This window comes from Mustela nivalis (genome assembly GCF_964662115.1).
Source record: "Mustela nivalis genome assembly, chromosome: 15".
NCBI lineage: Eukaryota > Metazoa > Chordata > Mammalia > Carnivora > Mustelidae > Mustela > Mustela nivalis.
Window position 1 is genome coordinate 31,104,939 of NC_139034.1, and position 22,000 is coordinate 31,126,938.

The window sequence follows — 22,000 nt, forward strand, 5'->3', positions numbered from 1 at the left end:
CGAAGAAGCAATGTAACATGCTAAACATGGGGAAGAAAGGGAATGGTCTGGTTAGGATGAAGAGGTGGTTGTTATTTTTCACAAAACAATTTAATTCCTGCCCAATTAATTATGTAATCCTCACATCTTCAGAGAAAACTGGAAGAGTCCTTACAGACCCTCTCATTTTTACAGATAAGGAAAACTAAAAACTTAAGCCCAAGATCAAGCAGTTATGTAATGACAAAACTGGGACTTCTGACTGAGTTCATTAGGTATTTTCTTTGATATTTGCACATACATAACAGTCTTCCAAAGATCAAAGTTACAGACACAACCACCAATGAACCGCAGCCTGTAACGTCACACACACATATAATTTAAAATTCACCTGTTACAAAAAACAGAGGTCATACTCCTTGCTATTTCTGTATCTCTGAGCTTCGTGTCAGTTGGGACAGGCAGAGGAAGGTGAAAAATTAAGGGGAAAATGTAGGAAAAGAATAGTAAATAGCAAGCTAGTTGAGATCAACAGACATGACTGTTGGGAGTTGAGAGCTACTGAAAGACAAAATGAAAAAAGGGCAATGGCACTGCTTTCAGAGGGGTTCTCAACCTGTAATAAGAAAAGAGCTAAAGAAATAACAAGGGATAGGAGCAACATTAAATTACTGGAATGTGTGTTACATAAGACAGCTGACTGGAGTGATCAGAATTTTTGGTGGCAGAGAGATACCAGAATTCTTTGGTAGATTCTAAGGTAGTAGAATCTGCCTTTTTAAACTAGAATTCAAGATGACACCAGGGCCGGTGGCCATGGAGTGTACATCTTGAGAAACAAACATCATTTGGATATTGTGATCTAGAAGGATTTAAAGGTACTAAAAATTTCTTCTTCAGGAGTTCTGGTCCATAACCAGCTTTACTTGATTCTCTCAACCAATCAGGCAGGCAAGGATATGCCCCAGGCAAACAGGAAGGCTGATTCTGTGCCGATTCCAGGCAGTCAAATTCAGTGGTTACCATAAAGTCACCCCAAGGAGCTAGAGCACATTATGTAATCACAGTCGAACTGCAAGATGAAAGATCAGAAGTTCTTTCACAATGACTGTTATTAAGCTAAGTCTTCATTTACCGTTAAGTGACTGATTATTAGGATTCTACTTTTAATGTAGAGCAATATTTTGTCACTTAGTGAAGAAAAGAAGTCTTTGAGCTTATAGCTAGAAAAAGAATTAGTCATTTTTTAAAAATCTGCCTATTCATCCATGACTGCTGCGTGGTTACAAAGGAATACTCTGGACCTCACAGCTTAGTTCCAGTATTTTTATCTGGATATGGGATCTAAGAAAATAGAAACAGAAAATGCACAGAGCTATAAATGGTTACTTTTTCACAGCAGCTGTGACCACAAAATTTGAGTATGGTGAAACTGTGAGAAATTCTGAGAGTCTGAAAATGGGGTTATGTTTCAGGAATGACAGAAAAAGTCTAAAGTCAGATTTACAACAAATTAATTCTGACTTTTATCCGGAGTTCCAAATCTCCTTCAATACAGATCAAGAAAAAAGCTCTCTGAAGTGACATCATTGATGCTTTCTCCCTCTCTCCTTTTCTAAAAGGAAGGAATTATATTTACAGAATTTTTAAGAGATACATACTAGGATTAAAATCTCTATAATGTATCTGAGATTGTTATGACAGGGCACTTGACAATCTATTTTAGGTACAATGAATGTTAGATAAACATAGAGCTAAGATAATAATTTGCTACTTTAATTATCCTCTGTGCATTCCAAACATTTTCTTTTAAGACCAAGACTGTTTGCAAAGGATTCAGAAAAACAATAGCAGTATCAAAACTCTTAATCCTTTTAGGTAATCAGTTCCCTGTTTGTATTTCAAGGCAAGGCAGTCATTTAAATATCAAACCCTGACGTTTTTGATTTTAACTAGAACATTTCCAAAAAAATAAGCACAGGCAAGTCCCCATTAACATTACAATCTCAAATTTTTTGACAGTGTATTAGTGCCATATTTTTCAACGGTAATTTTCATTACATCACATTAAAAAACACTTATTACTCACACCTGCACACAATCACTGCATTTTTTGAAATTAAAACTAAGTTTACCCTACTGATAACAGGTCCTGAAAAATGCTAAGGAAAAAGAAAGTTGAGCAACATAAATAAACTTCTATAGTTAATTTTTACAAGACTGAAAGTTTGCAGCCTAAAGATCATTTCGTAGAGAACAGGCTACGAGGCTTTCCTTTTTAACTTGAGACAATTACAATTGTATATCCTAAATACATTATTCTTGTAATCCGCTCAAAGTTGGTACAGTTATAGTTCCATTCCTGATTTTTAATTAGGACTAAAAAGAGGGATTTTGTAAAAATAAAGGAAATTTTGTAAAGGACGTGAACGAGTTTCTCCCGTTTAGTTTCACTTAGTGTTAAGGGGTCCTCATAAATATGCTTATGTAACTTAAAAGCCAGTCGTGGGTTTTACAGCAGCATCTACACAGTAATTACTGATCCTTACCAGGAATATTTGTTTTAATTATAAACATCAACAGCCAAAGCCTATTCTGAGCAGATCTTCACCTCACTTTCTCCCCTCAACCGCTCCTCAGCCCCCTCTCCAGACCCCAATGTGAAGTTCACCTGCCAATACCCAAAGGCCGTGGAAAAGGAGGTAACGAAGAAAACGCTTTTAAAATTAAGAGGCTTACAGCGGCTGGACTTAGTCCAAGTGCTGTTCAGCCTAGAAACGAAAGTAGGAAGCAACAGAGGTCTAGGCTTGGAATGATGTCAGCCATTTTAGGAACATTATTTATACTGGGAGGAAGTGCCAAACTCTGTTGTTGTTTTTGTTGTTTTGCATGTCGCCGCGGGCCTCCGGGTGGAACGAACCCAGTCCAGACCCCACGCACGTTCCCCCGACTGCACAACGACCATGAACTCGGCCCAAATTCTTCGATCCCTCTCCCTCCAGGCCTCCCAAGCCCCCGATCCCGTGTTAGGCTCCACTTCCTGCACACGCACTTTCTTACAAAGGAGAAGCTGCGGCCGGACAAGAAAAGGGAGCAGCCCCAGATGGAGAGCCCCGCTCCCCCGGGGACCCTCGCCCGTGGCCCGCGCCTCCTCCGCGCGCAGAGCCGCCCCCGGCCCCGCGCAGCCCTGCCGGCCGGGCCGACCGCCCACTCCCCCGACCTCCCCGGCCCGCGGACCTTGCAGTCCACCGCGACGGCATCAGGGGGGATGATGAGTGCCTCCTCGCCGCACTTGGGCTCGTCCTTCTTGGCCTCCTTCTGGGCCAGAGCCGAGTTGAACGTCACCTTCACCATGGCGCGGCCTGGGGCGCCCTCGGGGGGCGGCGGCGGGCTGGAGGCGGGGGCTGCGGGCTCCTGGCTGCGGCTGCAGCCTCCTCGGCCGGGCTCCGGGCGCGGCTCAGCAACGGCTGAGGACGGGGGAACGGCTCCGCGGCGGCTGAGGCGGCTACTGCAGCACCGCTCCCGCAGCCTCGCAGCTCCCGGGCGAGGGCGGAGACGGCTCGCACCCCCGGGGGCGGGGTCGGAGCGGGGAGGACCGGAGGGGCGGGGCTGGAGGCGGGCGGGAGGGGCGGGGCCGGGCGCCGCGCCAGATTCTGCTCCCGCCCCAGGTCCCACGCAGCACCGAGCCGGGGCCGGACGGGCGTTCCTTGGGTGAGCGCCCGGATTTTCCGGTTCTGAGTTCGTTTCCAGCAGTTTAACCTCGGGGCACAATGTTGCAGGTTTGTAACAAAATCAGGGGAACTTTCCTGGGTTTGCGGCGCACGGCGGATTAGGCCGTCCCTTTACTGCTTGCTGCCCCCACCGCAAATCTAAGGACTGGAACTTTTGGGCGTCCACACCTCCATTTCCTCGGTATAATGGAACCGACCCAGTGGAGCGCAGGAATGTTTAATGCACTCTATCCTTGTGAACTTCTTTTATCTTCCTAGGACCTCACCCAAGGGCGTTACCTCACGCAGACTTGCCTTGTCTTCTCTCCCTCCTTCCCTCCCCTGCCTACTCCCAGAGCAATTTGGAGGAAGGCTGTTAGCAGATTCGTATTTTGTACATCTCACATTCCTAAAACAAAATGTTCCACTCTTGTGCAGATCTGAATAAAACCCACGTGCACACCGGGCTGTCTTGTGATTCAAAATCAAGGTACTCCATGATGAATCTTAAGTAGTTTTGTGCAAAATTAAAAGAATGAATATATATATATATATATATATATGTATACAAAAATATATACACACACACATATACACAAATATATATAAAGAATATAGAAAAGAAGATATATATATATATATATGATAAAGCAAAATTACATTTTGAAAAGATTTTACTTATAACCAGTGTGAGAAAGGATACTGGCCTGCACTGTTGCTGGATTAATGATTGTGTGACCCTTTGGACAAATGGTTGATCTTGTACCCTCCTTCTCCCACCCAACTCTGTCCTGGTTCAACCTGAGATGTGGGTATACTCTAGAAATGTTTCAACTGTGTCAACTCGGACCTCGGTCAACTGTGAAGAAAGTAGTTTGAGGCTGAGCTCCTTGGAAATGTGGCTCTGCTCAAGGAAGAGGTTAGGTCTCAAATTCTATAGAATCAGATATAAAATCCTTGTGGAATACTTCAAGATCTTTGTATCTTTCAGATTGTATGTTTCCAAAGATCATACTGGACAGAGAGAGAAACCCAAACCAGAATTTAACTTTGCTTAGGCATTCTGAAATTTCAGTGAAAATTAGGTGCTTAGTAGAGAATGGCAAAAATTGAATTTGACCCTAGCCAACCATATGTCTTGTGGCAACGGACTGAAATTCCCTGGGCCCTCCTTGTCCAGGGATCAACTCTGCAAGGTTAATTTTGTGAACTGGCATAGTTTCATAGATTTCCTGACACACTGCAATTGAAAACTAAGGAATTCTGAAAACAAGATCTGGAGGACTATAAAGGATTATACATATATCCCTCCTGCTTCTCCTTTTGTTATGATGGGATGTTGGAAAAATATTTAAGGCATTTGCACTACATAGAATTAGGGAAGAAAACAAAACAAAATTCTGGACACTGTTAAATCAGGAAACTAAGGCAAAGGAAGAATGAAGGCATTTGACAGAATCAGAAATTAACACCTTCCCCCATTTCTATTGTACAAGACCTGGGAATAAGAAACCATTATTTTGCATACTAGTATCTAGAAAGAGCTTAAAATCAGTTGGCAAACAGTCTGGGAATAGTCTCCTGGTTTTGTTTCCCCATTTTATCTGATGTGTCTACAAAACAGTGTAGTGCACAACAATACAGCAGAGATAATAAAGAAGTTGGATCAAGACCAAACATAGCAAATGCAGTCCCCTGATTTAATAAAAGGTTGCCTGTTGACCCTGGAGGGAGTGGGGGAGGAGGAAAGTTGATGACTCAACAAAAGAAAGTTAAAAACATAGAGATTGGTTACCATTAACTACTGAATGTAAAGGAGCTTCTAGAAGATCTTTGTTTTCTTTCTTCACACTGATTTTGGAAGAATAAGGAGACTCTATTTTAAAAGTGGTCCCTGCTTTACATTTCACCTTGATGTTGGAGTTTTTCAGTTTAACCAGGAGGGAAGACAAAATAGAATCAGAAAATTAAATTCAAGAATTTTAGACCATTTAGATTCATATGATGTGCTTGGAGATGGATTTTTTTTTTTTTTTTTAGGTTGTCTGCATCTCCATACTTTCTTTCTTTTTTTTTTTTAAGATTTTATTTACTTATTTGATAGAGAGAAATCACTAGTAGGCAAAGAGAGAGGGGGAAGCAGGCTCCCCACTGAGCAGAGAGCCCATGTGGGGCTTAATCCCAGGACCCTGAGATCATGATCTGAGTGGAAGGCAGAGGCTGAGGCTTTAACCCACTGAGCCACCCAGGCACCCCTACATCTCCATACTTTCAATTCATTCTCTTTCAGACTTAGCAGGAAAATTGGAGATTTTTGCAAATTGGGGGCCCTTGGCTAAACAGCATCACTCAGTATGCCCTTTGAAATGTTCTCTTGACTTCTTTCCTAACCCAATGTGTGGCTGGGGCTGGGGCTCTTGTAGCTGTCTCAGTTTTTATTTAAGAAGTATTTCTTCCAAGCTATGGTGAAGCCTTCACCTTGTCTCTCTTCAGATTTAAGCAAGCACTGTTCTTTCCATAACTTTAGATAAATCTTTATTGTTTCTAAATTTCCTATCTCCCAGGTTTATATTTCTTACTGCCTTCCTACCTCAATATCATCTATGTTTTTCAATTATTTTCTTTTATACCATGTCATTATTTTCCTTGATGAACTGACTTAATTAGTTTTTCAGGGTTTTGGGTTTTTTTTTTTCCCCTCAGAATCTCAGGCTATAATATGCCTTTGGGAATTGTCCTAATAATAAATGCAGTTCTCTTGATTTGATTGATTGTGGGATTTGGGATTTTTGTTTTGTTTTGTTCTGATGGGGGAAAGAGTGGATACTCTCCACAGCCTTTTCATTTGCCATCTATTAGCTTCCCTCTTCCAAAGCATGGCTTTCCAAGTACATCCATGCTTGTAATATGTCCCTTCACATTTAAAAGAAAGGGAGAAAAAAAGATGAGAATAAGGAGTCAAAGACAGAGAGAAAGAAATGGCAAAAAGGCACAGAGACAATCCAACAAGCAGAATCCACTCTAACAACCTGAACCTTAGTTTTGCTTAAACTTCACATGCCTCACATTTTACCAGTAATACTTGAATAATCCAACTGTTCATAATACAATATTGAAGTCTAGAATGACGTGGAGGACCTGGTGGAGTTTCATAGGAGACAGGATTTTTGTTGGAAGGGTGGAAACAATTTGGATGCAGAGAAAGGAAGAGGAAGAACACCCTGAATGAAGGAAACAGCATGACCAAGGACACCAAGACCACTGTGAGAGAGGACTGGGCCAGGGGCCCACAACATTACATGCTGGCTAATGCAGGGCGTAACAGCAGGATAGCACAATGAGTAGTTTGGAATTTTTTAAATTAAAAAAAATTTTTTTTTTTTTTTAAGATTTTATTTGACAGGCAGAGATCACAAGAAGGCAGAGAGGCAGTCAGAGAGAGAGGGGGAAACAGGCTCCCTGCCGAGCAGAGAGCCCGATGTGGGGCTCGATCCCAGCATCCTGGGATCATGACCTGAGCCAAAAGCAGAGGCTTTAACCCACTGAGCCACCCAGGCACCCCTGGAATTTTTTTTTTTCTCATGGAATTACTGAAAGTTTCTGCAAATAACCTGTTCAAAACAAAACAAAACAAAAAAAGATTGCTCTATAAAGACTGATTGGCACTCTGAGTGAATGAGGAAGAAGGAAACACCCGACAGAAGTTTCCAGGCCATTGAAACAGCTTCCCTCTTTGTTTTTCTTAATGAGGATAAATTAGACACATTTCTAATACTCATATATTAGGAGAAGGGGTACTGTATAAACCAACGTTACTAATAACATATAATAGAGGTCTTGTGTGTATACAAGTCAAGCAAGATCAAAGAAATATGCACAGAGGCTAGCTAAATATAAAGTCTGCCCTATGCCAGTGAAATCTTACCAAGTATTTTACCAAGTATCACCCAGGCTTCACCCAGGAAGGCTAGAACTTCCAGGCAAATGGTGTAGAAGTGTTGCTGTTATAATCATTATTTTGGCAACATGGATGTGGGAGGAGGCACTGATATTTCTCTGTCTTGACTGCGTATAGGATCTACAACCCTCCTCCCACCCCCACCATGCACAAATGTGTGTATGTGTATAATCTAAACTCCAAGGCCCTGTGTCATCAAGCCAGACTTAGGCCCCAGTGCTCTGTCCACTCGGTTCTGGCTGGCTTTCAGTATAGGAATCTGCCTTCCTTCTATCTATACCAAAATTATTATTTTAATTAATATGGAGAAAGCAATTATTTGCCTTTTTAATCCCATTTTGTTATAACAGAAGAGGAATATGAAGTTAGTGCTAAGAGATTTCTTTCGGTGGGTTTCTTAGATGCTTGATTAAATTTCCAGACAGTTAATTCCATCTTTTTGTGCACTTTCCTAAAGTGAGATAAACCTGACACATACAGTAGAACACATATAAAAAGCACCTGAAGGCAGACTCCATTTAACACTGATATTTTAAAAAATGTATTAATTACCCCAGGATCTAATTAAAGGGCCCTGTGAGATCCCTATATTTTTTTTCCTTATTTTTTAATCTTTTCCCCATGGCAGAGAACAAAAACAATAGTAACTTTATGTGGATTTTGGTGAATTATTTAACACTGTGACACTTGAATGAAATAAAGAAAATAATATCACTTAATCCTAACTCTGAAAAATTGTTTAAAATGCAGCTGCATTCATTAGTGAAACATGTGAAAATATACATTACCTCCTAGAAATATTTTGTAAATTTAACTGCTAAATAATTTTTAAAAATTATTTCGTCTAGAATCTTTATGACAATGAGTGACATAGTCTACTCGGGTTTGATATTTCACATCTCTAAATATATTTGTATATTATACCTTATATTTCATATATATTCATTAATTACATCTAAGACATATGTGCAATTTTTAAAAAATATGTGCAATTTTAATCTAAGTCAAAATAGAAAAAGTGCTGGGCAGGAAGTCAAAATACAAATGTGGCTGGCTTGGGACACTTAAATTTCAGAAAACTACAAATGTGAAGTCCCATGTTTTCAGACTTAATAGCCAGAGGACTTTGCCTTGTGTTCAAACAATGTTCTAATTAATAAAATCACAGTCCTGGAAAAAGACTTCAAGAAGTTCTGATAGTTCTTTCTCTGCCTAGTCCAAGAACAGAATGCAAGTCAACCTAATGGGAAGGTCATGCTTATTTAGACAGACTTCTTTTTAAAGGCCACTACAAAATCACTTTCCTTATGATCATTAAACAAAAATATTCAAAAATCAAAGAAAAACTTGAATGATTTTGGTCTCCTGCAAAACTGGTCAGTGGAACTGTGGTCAAAGTTCACTAAAGTGACCTTTCTATCTTCCAACCCCAAGATTCGTTGCATCTGGCAATAGTTACTAAACAAGAAAATCATTCATAAACAGCGTAATTAGCAGCACAGAAACAGTAAGGGCTTTTTTTCCACACTTAGTCTTTGTGACTTCTGGGTGGCCTCCAGGATAGACAGTTTTCAGCCATAGATATTGATGAGGAAGCTCTTTCCTGTTTACTCAGAGGTATGTCCTATATCAGCATGGCAGTCTGTGCCTACCTAAAACTGTCCCCTGTGTTCCTCACCCTTAGTAGACGCAAAGACTGGGAAAGGCCTGACAATGCGTTATTGTCAAAGAAACCCTTAGAACTGAAGGACGTAGTCAACCTATGTTGCCCATATCGGATTCCATGCCGCTGCACTCCCAGGACAAGCAGTGGTTGGGAACATATTTCAGAACCGTGTTTCTTCAGTTGGGTGATAATTGCCAGATGTTTGGGCTGGTGAAATGAGCTGGTTTCTTCTTTTGCCCCAGTACTATTTAAGAAAAAACAATTTTTAAGATGGTTTTGATGCTGAAGAGAAGACTGTTAAAAATATTTCTCTCTTTAGTGAGGTTATAATGGTAAAGGAAATTGGGAATTTAGAACCAAAGGAGCTGCAGGTGAGATAAAAGTGTAAGAAGTACACGTGCCTGCTGACCCACACCAGGGACAGAAAGAGGTCTTAAAAGAAATGTGTCTAAGAGCCTCCCTGTTCCAGACTGCTCCCTACAAAACACTCAGGTATAAAAGGAGTTATTTATTCCCCAGTCCATACTGGACAAATCAGCCTGGGTCCCAGACCACTATAACAGACGTAGAAAAAAAAATATGGGAAATGAAAGTAAGCCCACCACAGCTGGAGAAATCTACTTGAATTTTTACTTTGAATTTGGTATAATCCACTTTCTCCTGTTATGCTTTGACTCATTGCATAACAGAGAGGACTTATACCCAAGAGAAAAACTGTTTGCACTCTGAGGCAGACAGCATCTAAAGAGTCGATTTCTGTGTAATCTTTCATCTAGTTTTCCTCTGGCTTATTTTAAGCAAAGGGGGAGAAAAGTTTGACTTATTAAAACTCCAGAGAACCAAGATCCAAATATTTATGTAAAAACTGTTTTTATTTTTGGATTTTCCCTTAAAGAATGTTTCAGACAGATAAAATAAGAGCTGATTCAGGACATATATTTTGAAGGCCAAGGGAAATTCAGGCATGTTGGTATATACTAAACACAAGTTTCTCCTTAGGATATTCTTGGGGCTAGATGATCACACTGCATAAAAGGCCTATAAAATCCGTCATGAGAAAATACCTGACCTAAGCCAGAAATAGCACGCTTAACTGCCATTTGCATTAAGAGACCACACAGAGAGAAAAAATATTATAAAAGACCATCTGATAAGATGCTAAAAGATATACCAAGGAAGTGGTCTGCCTTTGGTTTCCTCAGTGAAAACAGCAAAGAAAAAAGAGCATTTCTTCCCCTTTCTAAGTACTCACTCAGGGCCAGATTGGAAGGAATAAATGCAGGAAGACATTCTCTGAAAGAATTGAGAACTTAGAACCAAAGGAGCTCAGATATAAAAGGAGTTATTTATTCCTCAGTCCATATTGGGCAAATCAGCTTGGGTCCCAGGCCGCTTTAATGGACCTGAAAAAAAAAAAAGGAAATGCAAACAAGCCCAGTAAAATTGCAAGTAAACCTCCAGTCAGTAGAAAAGAAACAAAGATTACTAGACATTCTAGAAATATCCATACACTTAGGAACTTTCTTAAAGTAGTAGATCTCAGTTAAAGCTCCTTAAGTCACCGAAAGGAGAGGCAGTAGGAACACCTGGCTGGCTCAGTCAGTAGAGCATTGATCTCTTGATCTCAAGGTCTAGTGTTCAAGCCCTGTTTTGAGCACAGAGCCTAGTTAAAAAAAAAAAAAAAAAAAAAAATTAAGCTAGAAGGAGGGGTGATACCTCAGTGTGGCTATGCACTACTCAGATGGGGACCACTTGTTCTTGACTCTTTCAGTGCCTTGTCTTTCAGTGCTGTGGGTCAAACTAACTATGGAACATGCCTCTCCAGGTAGACCATAACCAGTTTTTCCTTTCTTTGCATTCTCAATTTTTAAACTTTGAAACTCGTTTCTTTCTGTAAGTGAATTAATTATCTCTTGGGAAGAGAAAGATGATACTTGGAGGCATAATAAAATAATTGTGTTACAGTCATTACCAAGAAATAGCATGACCGTCATGCTAAGAGACCACAGTTAACTTTTTGAAGGATTAGAGTACATGTAACAGAAACAAACAGATGTGTACTGCAGACAAGGAGTCTTACTGGCACTTATCAAAGCAACCCAATTCAGTGTTTTGAAAAACCCCTTGCCACAGTTCCTATACACTTCATAAAAGTCAAATCCAAAATAATGGGGGTGAGAAAGGGCCCCAGTCAGTAACAAGTAGGTGGTTGACCAATAACAATAACAAGTAGGTGGTTGACAAGTAGGTGGAAGACTGTGCAAAGATCTAGAAGTAAAGGAAGAAAGAGTGAGCAAAGAGGGTATAGGGAATGAGAAGTGGCAGAAAGGACACATGTCACTAAGAACAAGTAGTTCTGTGAGGCAAGAATTTGAACTCATAAATCCTGTTGTCTTATGGAAGGCTCCCAAAAAGAAAGGAAAAATAGCTCTGTTGGTTGAAGACAGATTTCCAAGAAGTTTTTCCTTACAGCATTCCCAAGGAAAGCCAGTATTTCAGAAGCCCTGGGATCCATGATCCATGATTATTTTCAAACAATTGCAAAGAGTGAAGACTAATCCACTTCAAGTCATGTCATAGCAAAAAAGATAAGGCAGTGGAGACTCACTCCTGAACTGCAGTGAAGCCTGTGCCAAAAGGCACAGAACAGACCAGGTTATGTTCCTAAGGTGGTGCTGCTCTCAATGGGGGAACTTTTCCCCCTAAGCCAAACAGAAGAAAGTCACTTAGAGGAGGCTCCCCCTGGGAGGAACTTAAGGAAAGTCACACAAAAAAGGAGAGGAAACCAAAAGAACGTTTTTAGTCTCACACATCCTGTGCCTTTTTCAGCTGCTATTTTGAAGGGTAAACATTACTTCTGTGGTTGCATTTTTTTCCCTAGGTTAAAGAAAACAAAACAGAAGAATATGGTCAGGAAAAGAAGAGATGGGAGAGGAGCTAATGACCTTGGAAATGCAGGCCACTTTCCTGGTTTGAAAAACAAAACAAAACCAAGAAGGGAACCTTAAGAAAAAAAAAGATGGAGAAACCTGTGAAGTCCTGGCATCTGTCTCCAGTGCCTGCAGGGGTAGGGGGTGGGGGGTGGGCAGCTGGTTCTAAAGTAACCTGCACATAGAGATACTCTGTCAAATGGGAATCTCTGCGAGCCGGGAAGTGACACACCTTACCGGTACAGCTGCATTCCATTTGTAGGTTTCATTCACTTGGTATTTTAGAAGCAGGGTGTTTTGTTCAGCTTGTTTTTTATCCCCCCCAAGATTTTATTTATTTACTTGACAGAGAGACAGTGAGAGAGGGACTACAAGCAGGGGAAGTGGGAGAGGGAGAAGCAGGCTTTTGTTGAGCAGGGAGGCTGATGCAGAGCTCCATCCCAGGACCCTGGTATTATGACATGAGCCAAAGGCAGACACTTAACGACTAAGCCACCCAGGCACCCCGTTCAGCTCAGTTTTATTGAAGCTAGATTGTTCCCATGTTCTTCTTAACTAGATAATTAAAGCCCATTTTATTTAGGAAGAATCTTAAGATTTTAGCAGAATCTTCTCCTGGGACTGAAGGCAACTCACTTTACCACTGTTGGTCACTTCCATATAGACTTCTGGTTTTATATTAGTTGCCAGGGTTGGCTCCTACTACTAGATCTGGGAACCCTGCTCTCATCGCATAGGACCCCACTAAAGGTAGAGTCTTCTGATGGGTCAGAGAATTTGAGAAATGACCAGGTCCTTAGAGATCAACCTATATGGAAGTGTTGGGGTAGTGGGTGGAAAGGCCTATTGGCCTACATAATATTGAGACTTCTTGAGAAATTATTCAATGTGGCTAATAATATAGGCAACGGAAGATATTGCAGAGTGGTTTTCTTTTTAGACTGCAATGTGATTGACTTGTAATGGCGCCATGAGTCCAGGACTGGAAGAAGAGAAGAGCTCCAGGTGCCCCCAAAGGTATGGTTCTTGTGTCTTCTGATAACTGAAAACGTATTATTGATTGGCATTGTATTCATTGTATTCAAAACGTATATTGATTGGCATGGCTGCTCTCACAAATATTCATGAACTTGATGGTTTAAAACAATAGAAATTTATTCTGTTAGAAAACTGGTGGCCAGAATTCCTGAACCGATATCAGTAGACTGAAATCAAGGTGTTCACAGGGACTTGCTTCCTCCCAGAGGCTTTGGGGAGAATCCATCCATTGCCTCTTCCAGCTTCTGGTAGCTGCTGACATTCCTTGGTTTGTGGCCTCATCACTCAAATCTTCAAGGCCAATGTCTTCAAATCTTCCTCCATTCCTCTCCCCCCATCTTCTTCTCCTTCCTTTTTCTCTCAGCTCCCCGTGTGTGTGTGTGTCTGTGTGATCACCGTCTGCCTTCCTCATATAAGGATACTTGTGATGACATTTAGGGCCCACCAGATAATCCAGGATAATCTCCCTGTCTTGGGATCCTTACCCTAATCACATCTGCAAGGACAATTTTTCAGAATAAGGCTCTGTTTATAGGCTCTAGGACCTGATATCTTTGGGGTCTTTTCTCAGCCGACTACAGACATATGTTCCATTCTCTCTCACATACATAGTATTACACAATACTCAAACTATTCTAGGAGTCATCACTAGACTACTTGGAGAACGATTTAAAAGCCTGCAAATGTTCATAAAGAATCCATATGTTTTTCACTATTTGCAGAATTCTATACAAAGTTACTTGTAATGCCTTCAAAATATTATTGAATAGAAAACTGGATGATAAAATAACCTTTGTGGTATTACTGACTCTGGCTAAAGCTTGAAGTAGTATTCTTGTATCTAACCAGTCACCTTCATTATCAGAAAATATGGTATTAACCATAAGGGTATTGATGATACTCCATAATGAAGTACAAATTGGTTTGTAAAAGATGAGTTTATTTAAAAATGCAATTATCAGGGGGCTCTTGGCTCTCAAAGTTCCAGGAAATTAGAATAGGCATAAAACATATAATCAATAGATGTTTTTGTGATTTTCTAAGCTAAGTGTTGTTATAAAATGAGAGGTAAGAGGGCTATTAAGAGATGGTCTGAGTTTCATTCAACATGTTTGTCTGAAAACGAAACAAAAATAAATTAGGGAAAGAAAGAGAGAAGCAGAAGCAGAGTTACTATTATAGTATTAGGTAAAATAGATCAGAAACTAAAACAATACAAATGAGAAACAAGGTTGCTATGTGATGGTAAAAACGATATTAACATGTAAAATATTAACATTAAATCAACTATCTTAGGGGCGCCTGAGTGGCTCAGTGGGTTAAAGCCTCTGCCTTCGGCTCAGGTCATGGTCTCAGGGTTCTGGGATGGAGCCCCACATCAGGCTCTCTGCTCAGCAGGGAGCCTGCTTCCCCCTCTCTCACTGCTTGCTTGTGATCTCTGTCTGTCAGGTAAATAAATGAAATCTTTAAAAAAAAAAAAAAAGCAACTAACTGCCTTCAAGAAATTAAGCAAACAAAAATCTAAAACAAAATCTAATGCAGAAATATAGGAAGAAATAAATAGAAATGTATTCATAATGGAAGGCTTTAAAATCCCTATCAAAATGGCAGATCAATTAAACCATTAATCAATTATATAGCTGAACAATGAAGTAAGTGGAATTAACAGACATAGAGAGAAAAAAATAGATTTTCTCTTTGGGAAGTAGAATGAGATTCAAAGATGCATCAAAAATGAACAACCATAATTCTACATGTCACTTTGTCTACGACACAACAGCAAAAATAGAATTTAAAAGTAAAACCAACCATCTGGAAAGCATCAGAACACTCTTAATTCCCGAGTCAGAGAAGAAATCAGAACTACTGATGAAACAGGGTATATATTACCAAAGCAAATAGTATATGCTAAAAAGTTCAATAAACATTGTGGTTGATGGGCCAACATTCTTTCCACTTCAATGATATTGCAAAGGATTTGTTTCTGAATTAGGTACATCCACAATTTTTGCCACTGAACGTTAAGTCTGTGAAGAAAAAATTTCAAGCTCCTATGAGAAAATTAAAAGGGAAGATGGCCTGTCTACTTCCTCTAGACTTGTCATATTTGGATATGTAGCTTAGAATTACCTAGTCATTTTGTTGCCAATATTAAGAAATCTAGGAGCTGAATAGACCGTGGATCTTTGAGGGAATTATTGAAATGATACAGTGATCAACCCCAGATCTTGTTCTACGAAGACCTCTTACAAAGTTAGTTAAGCTATGTCCTTGTTTTTCTTCTTTTGTTTTTTAAGATTTTATTTATTTATAACAGAGAGAGTGAGAGAGGGAACACAAGCGGGGGGAGGGGTGGGGGGGAAGAAGCATGCTTCCCGCTGAGCAGGGAGCCTGATGGCAGGGCTTGATCCCAGGACGCTGGGAACATGACCTGAGCTGAAGGCAGACACTCAACAACTGAGCCACCCAGCCTCCCCAGTCCTGACTGATACCAAATATAAAAGTAAAGAGAATATTTAAAAAAAAAAAAAAAGGAAAGAAAATGTTTATGTCAAAATGCAATTTTTAATTGTTTTATGTTTTTATTTAAATGTATAATCCAAATGTGTTTAATTTTTGTGGATGGTGTAAAGAAGAGGTCAAGACTGGATTTTTTTATTAACATATTTTTTTATTAACATAACGTACAATATAGTGTATTATTTGTTTCAGGGGTACAGGTCTGTGATTCATCAGTCATACACAATTCACAGTACTCACCACAACACATACCCTTCCCAATGTCCATCACCCAGCCAACCCATCCCTTATAATGCAGTTTTTTAAAAAACAGCAAAATAGAGTCATGGGTGAAAATATGTAACTGGTAAGAATGGCTAACACTTAAAGAGGATTAACTTTGGGATGAGTACTGAGCTAAGTATTTTTTATACATTAACTCATTTAATCCTCAGAATACTTCTAATGAGATGGCTGTCATTACCAGCCTTATTTAATAGCTGATGGGATAATTTGCTGGTGATTGGCAGAGCCAGGATCTGACCCCAGGCAATCTAATGCCAGAGTTCTCTTACACTTTATGCTCTACTGCTTTCTCTCAGATTTGAAAAAAAAAAAAAAAAAAAAAAAAAAGTGGTTATTCCAAATAAAGGATTAGACAAATAGAGGCATACTTCATTTTATTGTGTTAGCTTTCTTGCGCTTCGCAGATACTGAATTTTTTACATGTTGAAGGTTTGTGACCTTGTGTGAGCAAGTTTATCAGTGCCATTTCCCAATAGCATTTGCTCACTTCATCTGTCTCTCACATTTTGGTAATTCTCACAATATTTCAATTCTTTTCATTATTATTGTGTTTTTCATGGTGATCTCTCATCAGTCATTATGACTCCCTGAAAGCCCAAATGATGGTTAGCATTGTTTAACAATAAAATATTTTTAAATTAAAGCATGTACTTTTTCTGATATAAGGCGGTTGATCACGTAATAGATTATAGCACATTGTAAACATAATATTTATATGCACTAGGAAACAAAAAAATTCATTTGACTCTGTTTATTGGGATCTTCACTTTATTCCAGTGGTCTGGAACCAAACCTGCAATACATCTGAGCTATGCCTGCACACGTGAGCATTCCAAATTGCACTCCATGCATGGTTGAAAGAGATCTACACACCGTATCAATTATCTGTCGCTGGGTAACAAACCAGCCCCGAATTTTGTGGTTTGAAACAAAACAGTCATTTATTTTGCTCATAAATGTTTAATTTGGGCTGAGCTGAGCAGGGATGCCATACTTCTGTCAGCCAACAGCATTAGCAAGAGTGACTAGTTCCGGTGCTGGTGCGCGAAGGTGACTCACTCACGTGGTTAGCAAGTCGGGGCTGGCTTTTTACTAAACTCAGCCAGGACGGTGGGTTGAGGCCCTCGGTTCTGCTCCACACGGGCCTCTTTACAGTTTGCTTGGGCTTCCTCCCAGCTAGGTGGCTTACTTCTAAGAGCAGGTGTATCTTTTGATACACTTCTTTTGAACCCACACATTCTCTCTCCCAGCTTTGGAGGTCACACAGGGTCACACTCAAAATATAGAAGAAAAGCATAGCTTTTACCTCTCAATGGGAGGAGTGTCCAAGAAGAAGGTATGGGGCAGTTTGGTTGTTACAGACAGATTAGGAAAGCGCAGTCTACCACAAACACTTTCGTACGTGTGAGAATACAGATAGGAAGTCACTGAGTGGGAAAATGTGTTCACAAATTAAAAAAAAAAAAAAAAAAAAGTCTCAATTTAAAAACCTCCAAAAGAATTGAAATTTTGAACCCAGTGTTTGGCAGGGTTGACAAGGCGCTGTAAATTGTTTGAGTTTTTTTAAAGATTTTATTTATTTACTTGACAGAGATCACAAGTAGGCAGAGAGGAAGGCAGAGAGAGAGGTGGGAAGCAGGCTCCCTGCTGAGCAGAGAGCCCGATTCGGGGCTTGATCCCAGGACCCTGGGATCATGACCTGAGCAGAAGGCAGAGGCTTAAACCCACTGAACCACCCAGGCACCCCAGTTGTTTGAGTTTTTTAGAAATCTGCCTTATGGTATTCATACTCTCAGACACAATAAAGTCTATTCTTAATACTTACAAGATGTCAGTAAACATAATGATTCCATTCTGTTTAACAATTATATGGGAAATAAAAATGACAATTTTGAATGTAAGTGAATATACATACACATTGGTTAACAAAACAGTACAAAAATGGTGTGTACAAAATATTGGAACTATGCAGTATGCGTTCATGTATACTGACAGATTAAAACTGAATATGGAGCAATAGAAATAGAACTTAATGCCTTTGTGGTCTTTTTTCTATAAAATTGCTTAAACATACAGTATTGGTAAGCAATTTTAATATACTATGTAAATTAAATATGTCACAAATTCCACAATCACAAATACAATATATTAAAGAAAAAACTCATTAAAGTAGAGCCATTCTACTTTATCATACATAGGTTAATATATATTATTTATTTAAATAAATAATATTTATTATTTAAATAATAAATTGGCTTGGTCAATAGAGCATGAGACTTTCGATCTCTGGGTTGAGCCACTTTCGGCATAGAGACTACTTTTTTAAAAAATGCTGAATATTTAGTTAAAAGTAACTTGCTTGCCTTTTAGAATTTAGAAGAATTATTGAGCTAAGACTGGAAGACTGTTGGTATGACTTAGAATAACAGTCTATGGACCTTCTTCCCCCCACCCACCCCCATGCTGGAGGAGGTGAAGAATGGCCTCCCTCCCCCTGCCCCAGTTCCTCAAAATTACAATCATCATAAAGATGAAGAGGAATTCATTCTATTGCTTGAAAATAACAAAATATGCTCTCAGGACTTCCAGAAATATTGAGAGCTTATATCATCAGATTAACAGAGCAAACCTCAGTTCTGAAACAAGTGCAGATTGTAACCCGTGTGCATTGCTGATGTTGAGGGCAGGGAGAGGGGCTTGTGGGGTGGGGAGGAGGTAAGAGGACACTCTGTATTTCCTGCTCAGTTTACTGTGAACTTAAAACTGCCCTAAAAAAATAAAGTCTATCAATTAAAAAGTAACAACAACAGCAACAAAAACCCTAGTACCTCAGAGACTTTAGAAATTGGAATGTTTTAAATTCAGATGCATTGGATAAAGGAACTAATAAGTTCTTTGGGTAAGTCCTTTTTAAGCAGAAGACCATTTACCTCTGGCATACCTGGTAAATGGAACTAGGGAAAGGCAGGGACCTTCTTCAGGGCATGCATTTTCAGCGGAGGGCATGGTGGTATCTTTCTCAGTGAGGTGGGAAAAAGGAAGCAAAAAAAGTTAGATACTGCAGTAACTTGTGGCCTTATCTGTGGAATTGCATTGGGCACAAGTGGTGATTAGGGGGAGAAGTGCCTAAAAAGATTCCTTTGGAGGACAGTGATGAAAAAAAGGTGGAAACACATTGTTTCAGAGAGAAGTGAGATACAGAAGGAACGGGAGAGAAATGGGAGATCCTCTTAGTACCTCTACCCTGGCCTAACTGCAATGAACAGAGACAAGCTCACTGGCACAGAACATCTCCGACAGATGGGGACGCTCAGTTACCAAATCAAGCAGCAAACCAGGAATCGTCAGGCTTTTAAGGAAAAACACCACGAAAGGCAGGTACCAAACCCAACAAATACAAGCATGAATGCCCAAGGATATAGTTACTAGAGCAAATACAATTATAAATTAATTATAATCAATAACCTCAGAGAGAGGAGAAGGTACTACAACCATACCAGCAGGCAGTTCTTAATTAAAGAATCAGTTTTGATCTTGACAACAACAAAATGTAATCACTGCAATAAAAGCCCTAGTGGATAAACCAAACAGCAAAATTTAAAAAATGCATTTTAATTGCATTCATAAATTTTTTGAAAAAAGAAAAAACATGCTAGGCTTATTTCCTAAAATAAGCCTTCATGGTCCCTACTAGTAATATAATCTCAAAAAGTTTTAGTTCACTTTTCTGTAAGAGGGAAACGTCATAGGACTTTAGAAAATGCTTACTTCATGGAGTTGCTGGGTGGAATCATCACAAAATGCACTTCAGCTGCAGTTTACCAAGTACGATGTTTTTTCTTTCTTTTCCATCATGATGCCTTTGTCTTACTCTATGACTAAGACTTTTTTTGCTGTTACCCAGTGGGATCTTTGCATCAATAAATAGGCTTGACATGATTCAGTAATTCTCTAACTTCATTGCATAATAATAGTGAGTAGAGCTCTGAGTCATTTGGAGAAGAAATAACATGTCTTAAGTCAGGTGAGTAAGAACCCCTTTAATAAGAGTAGCCCCCAGATTGCATATTTACTGCATTCTACAATTAGTAGTTAATTGCTATAAGAAACTAATTACCCACATATTATAGCTTAACAAAATAGAAAGGGAGAGTTGCATGATCTTTGCAAACTTGTCAAACAACAGGAAAATTGGAATGTCCTATAATTCCCAACTTGCCGGTGTTCCTTTGGACTTCTGCAGTGGACTTGTAGCTCCGATAAACTTAATTGCTCTCTGATAAAGATAGGAGCTAATATATATTGAGCACTTACATTCCAGGCATTGTGCTAAATGCTTTATATGTATTAATTCAGGTGATGCATCTGCAAGATATCTCAAGGTATTATTTTATAATCCCCATTTTACAGGTGAGACAACTGAGGCCCAGAGATACTCAAGCAATGTGACAAGGTCTTACAGCTGGTCACTGGGAGAGTCCAGTGTAAATGCGATGATCTGCCCCCAGAGCCTGTGTTCTTAACTTTGTGCAAAGCAGAGACCCTTTGGGGCTGTGGACTGGAGGGGCTGGGGGCTTGGACAAGTTTTTATTTTACAAGGGGGAGTCAAGAAATGAATTGTACTATGTGGCAGTCCACACATGACAGGAAGAGTTGTTGCTGCTCACTGGAAAATGTTGATTCTGCTTTTAACAGATTATTCTATCTTCCTATAGCTCTGTTACTTTTTTTCTTTTTTTTCCTCCTTTTTTTTCTGTGGATTGATGTCAAGCCCGAGGAGAGGTGGCCATCAGTAACAAGCCGGCAGTCCTCCTGTGCTGAACAGTGTGTACACGTTGAGGAGGAGCTTAGACACAGCAGAGGGAGGCCCACATATGGTGATCTTTCACATCTCAAGGCAAAATATGGGAAGCCTAGTTTCATCCTTTTACCGTATTGATTTTTTCAAATTACATCTGTTGTTGATTTTGTTTTTGTTAAGATTTCCATAGAAAGATACATCTATACTACACTAGCTAGTGACTGCATTGTTTAAAAATTTTAGTACTAGTATATATTCATTGCGACAAAATAACTAGAGGGCAGATTTGTGGAGAGTAAAAACTTTTCACTTGGATCAGATTTTTAAATGTAATTTAAACCCAGAAAATTACTGGAAGAAAACATTGATGAATTTAAACAATCTTGGTGTGAAGGAAGGACTCTAGGCAAAAGCAATCATCTTAAATGATGGAATAAACATCAATCAATACAGTATACTGCATAAGACTTTCTCATAAAAATGTACCATAAGCAAACTGAAATGATTCTCAGGATCACAGAATTTATAATATGTCATAAATAGCTATTTTTTTAAGATTATTTATTTATTTATTTGATAGACAGAGATCACAAGTAGGCAGAAAGGCAGACGTGGGGGGGTAGGGAACAGGCTCCCCGCAGAGCAGAGAGCCCGATGAGGAACTTCTTCCCAGGACCCCAAGACTATGACCCGAGCTGAAGGCAGAGGCCCAACCCACTGAGCCATCCAGGTGCCTCCATAAATAGCTATTTTAAAAGTATGTACAAAGAGCTACTTCAGATCAACAAGAAAAAATTAAATTAAAAAGTGAGCAAAGGGACATGAATATGAGAAAAAACCGTAAAAATGCCTGGACTTCTCTCGTAAATAAAAGTATGAATACACCGCTGATATGTGATTTCCATCTGATCACCAAAGGTTTAAACTCTTTATCATACCCAGTGTTAGCAAGAATGTGAAGAAATAAGTATGCTCACATATTCTGAGTAGGAACGTAAATTGGTGAAACCTTTTGGAAGGAACTCTAGCAGTATTTATGAACATTTTACGTTCTCAGATTTATCGACCAAGCAATTCTAGTAGGAAATTATCTTCTGTATATATTAATACAGG

General features: G+C 39.5%; 2 protein-coding genes across 2 annotated transcripts in view; one reads left to right on the forward strand and one right to left on the reverse strand.

The window, feature by feature from the left end:
* Nucleotides 1–3,348, reverse strand: part of ITM2B (integral membrane protein 2B) — a 27,624-nt gene extending 24,276 nt beyond the window's left edge. Inside the window, exon 1 of the mRNA XM_082701612.1 lies at nt 3,217–3,348. Coding sequence (XP_082557738.1) covers nt 3,217–3,333 — 117 coding nt within the window. The 5' untranslated portion in view covers nt 3,334–3,348. The remainder of the gene's footprint in view (nt 1–3,216) is intronic.
* Nucleotides 3,311–4,134, forward strand: LOC309849249 (uncharacterized protein). The gene is made up of 2 exons (XM_082701613.1): nt 3,311–3,758; nt 3,969–4,134. Exon 1 carries the CDS (start codon nt 3,332–3,334, stop codon nt 3,692–3,694), a length of 363 nt encoding a protein of 120 aa, XP_082557739.1. The 5' UTR covers nt 3,311–3,331; the 3' UTR covers nt 3,695–3,758; nt 3,969–4,134.
* Nucleotides 4,135–22,000: the final 17,866 nt, after the last annotated feature.

What these genes read in the sequence shown, in the direction of transcription:
- LOC309849249 (XM_082701613.1), top strand. Translation starts at nt 3,332, where the DNA reads ATGGCGCGGCCTGGGGCGCCCTCGGGGGGCGGCGGCGGGCTGGAGGCG.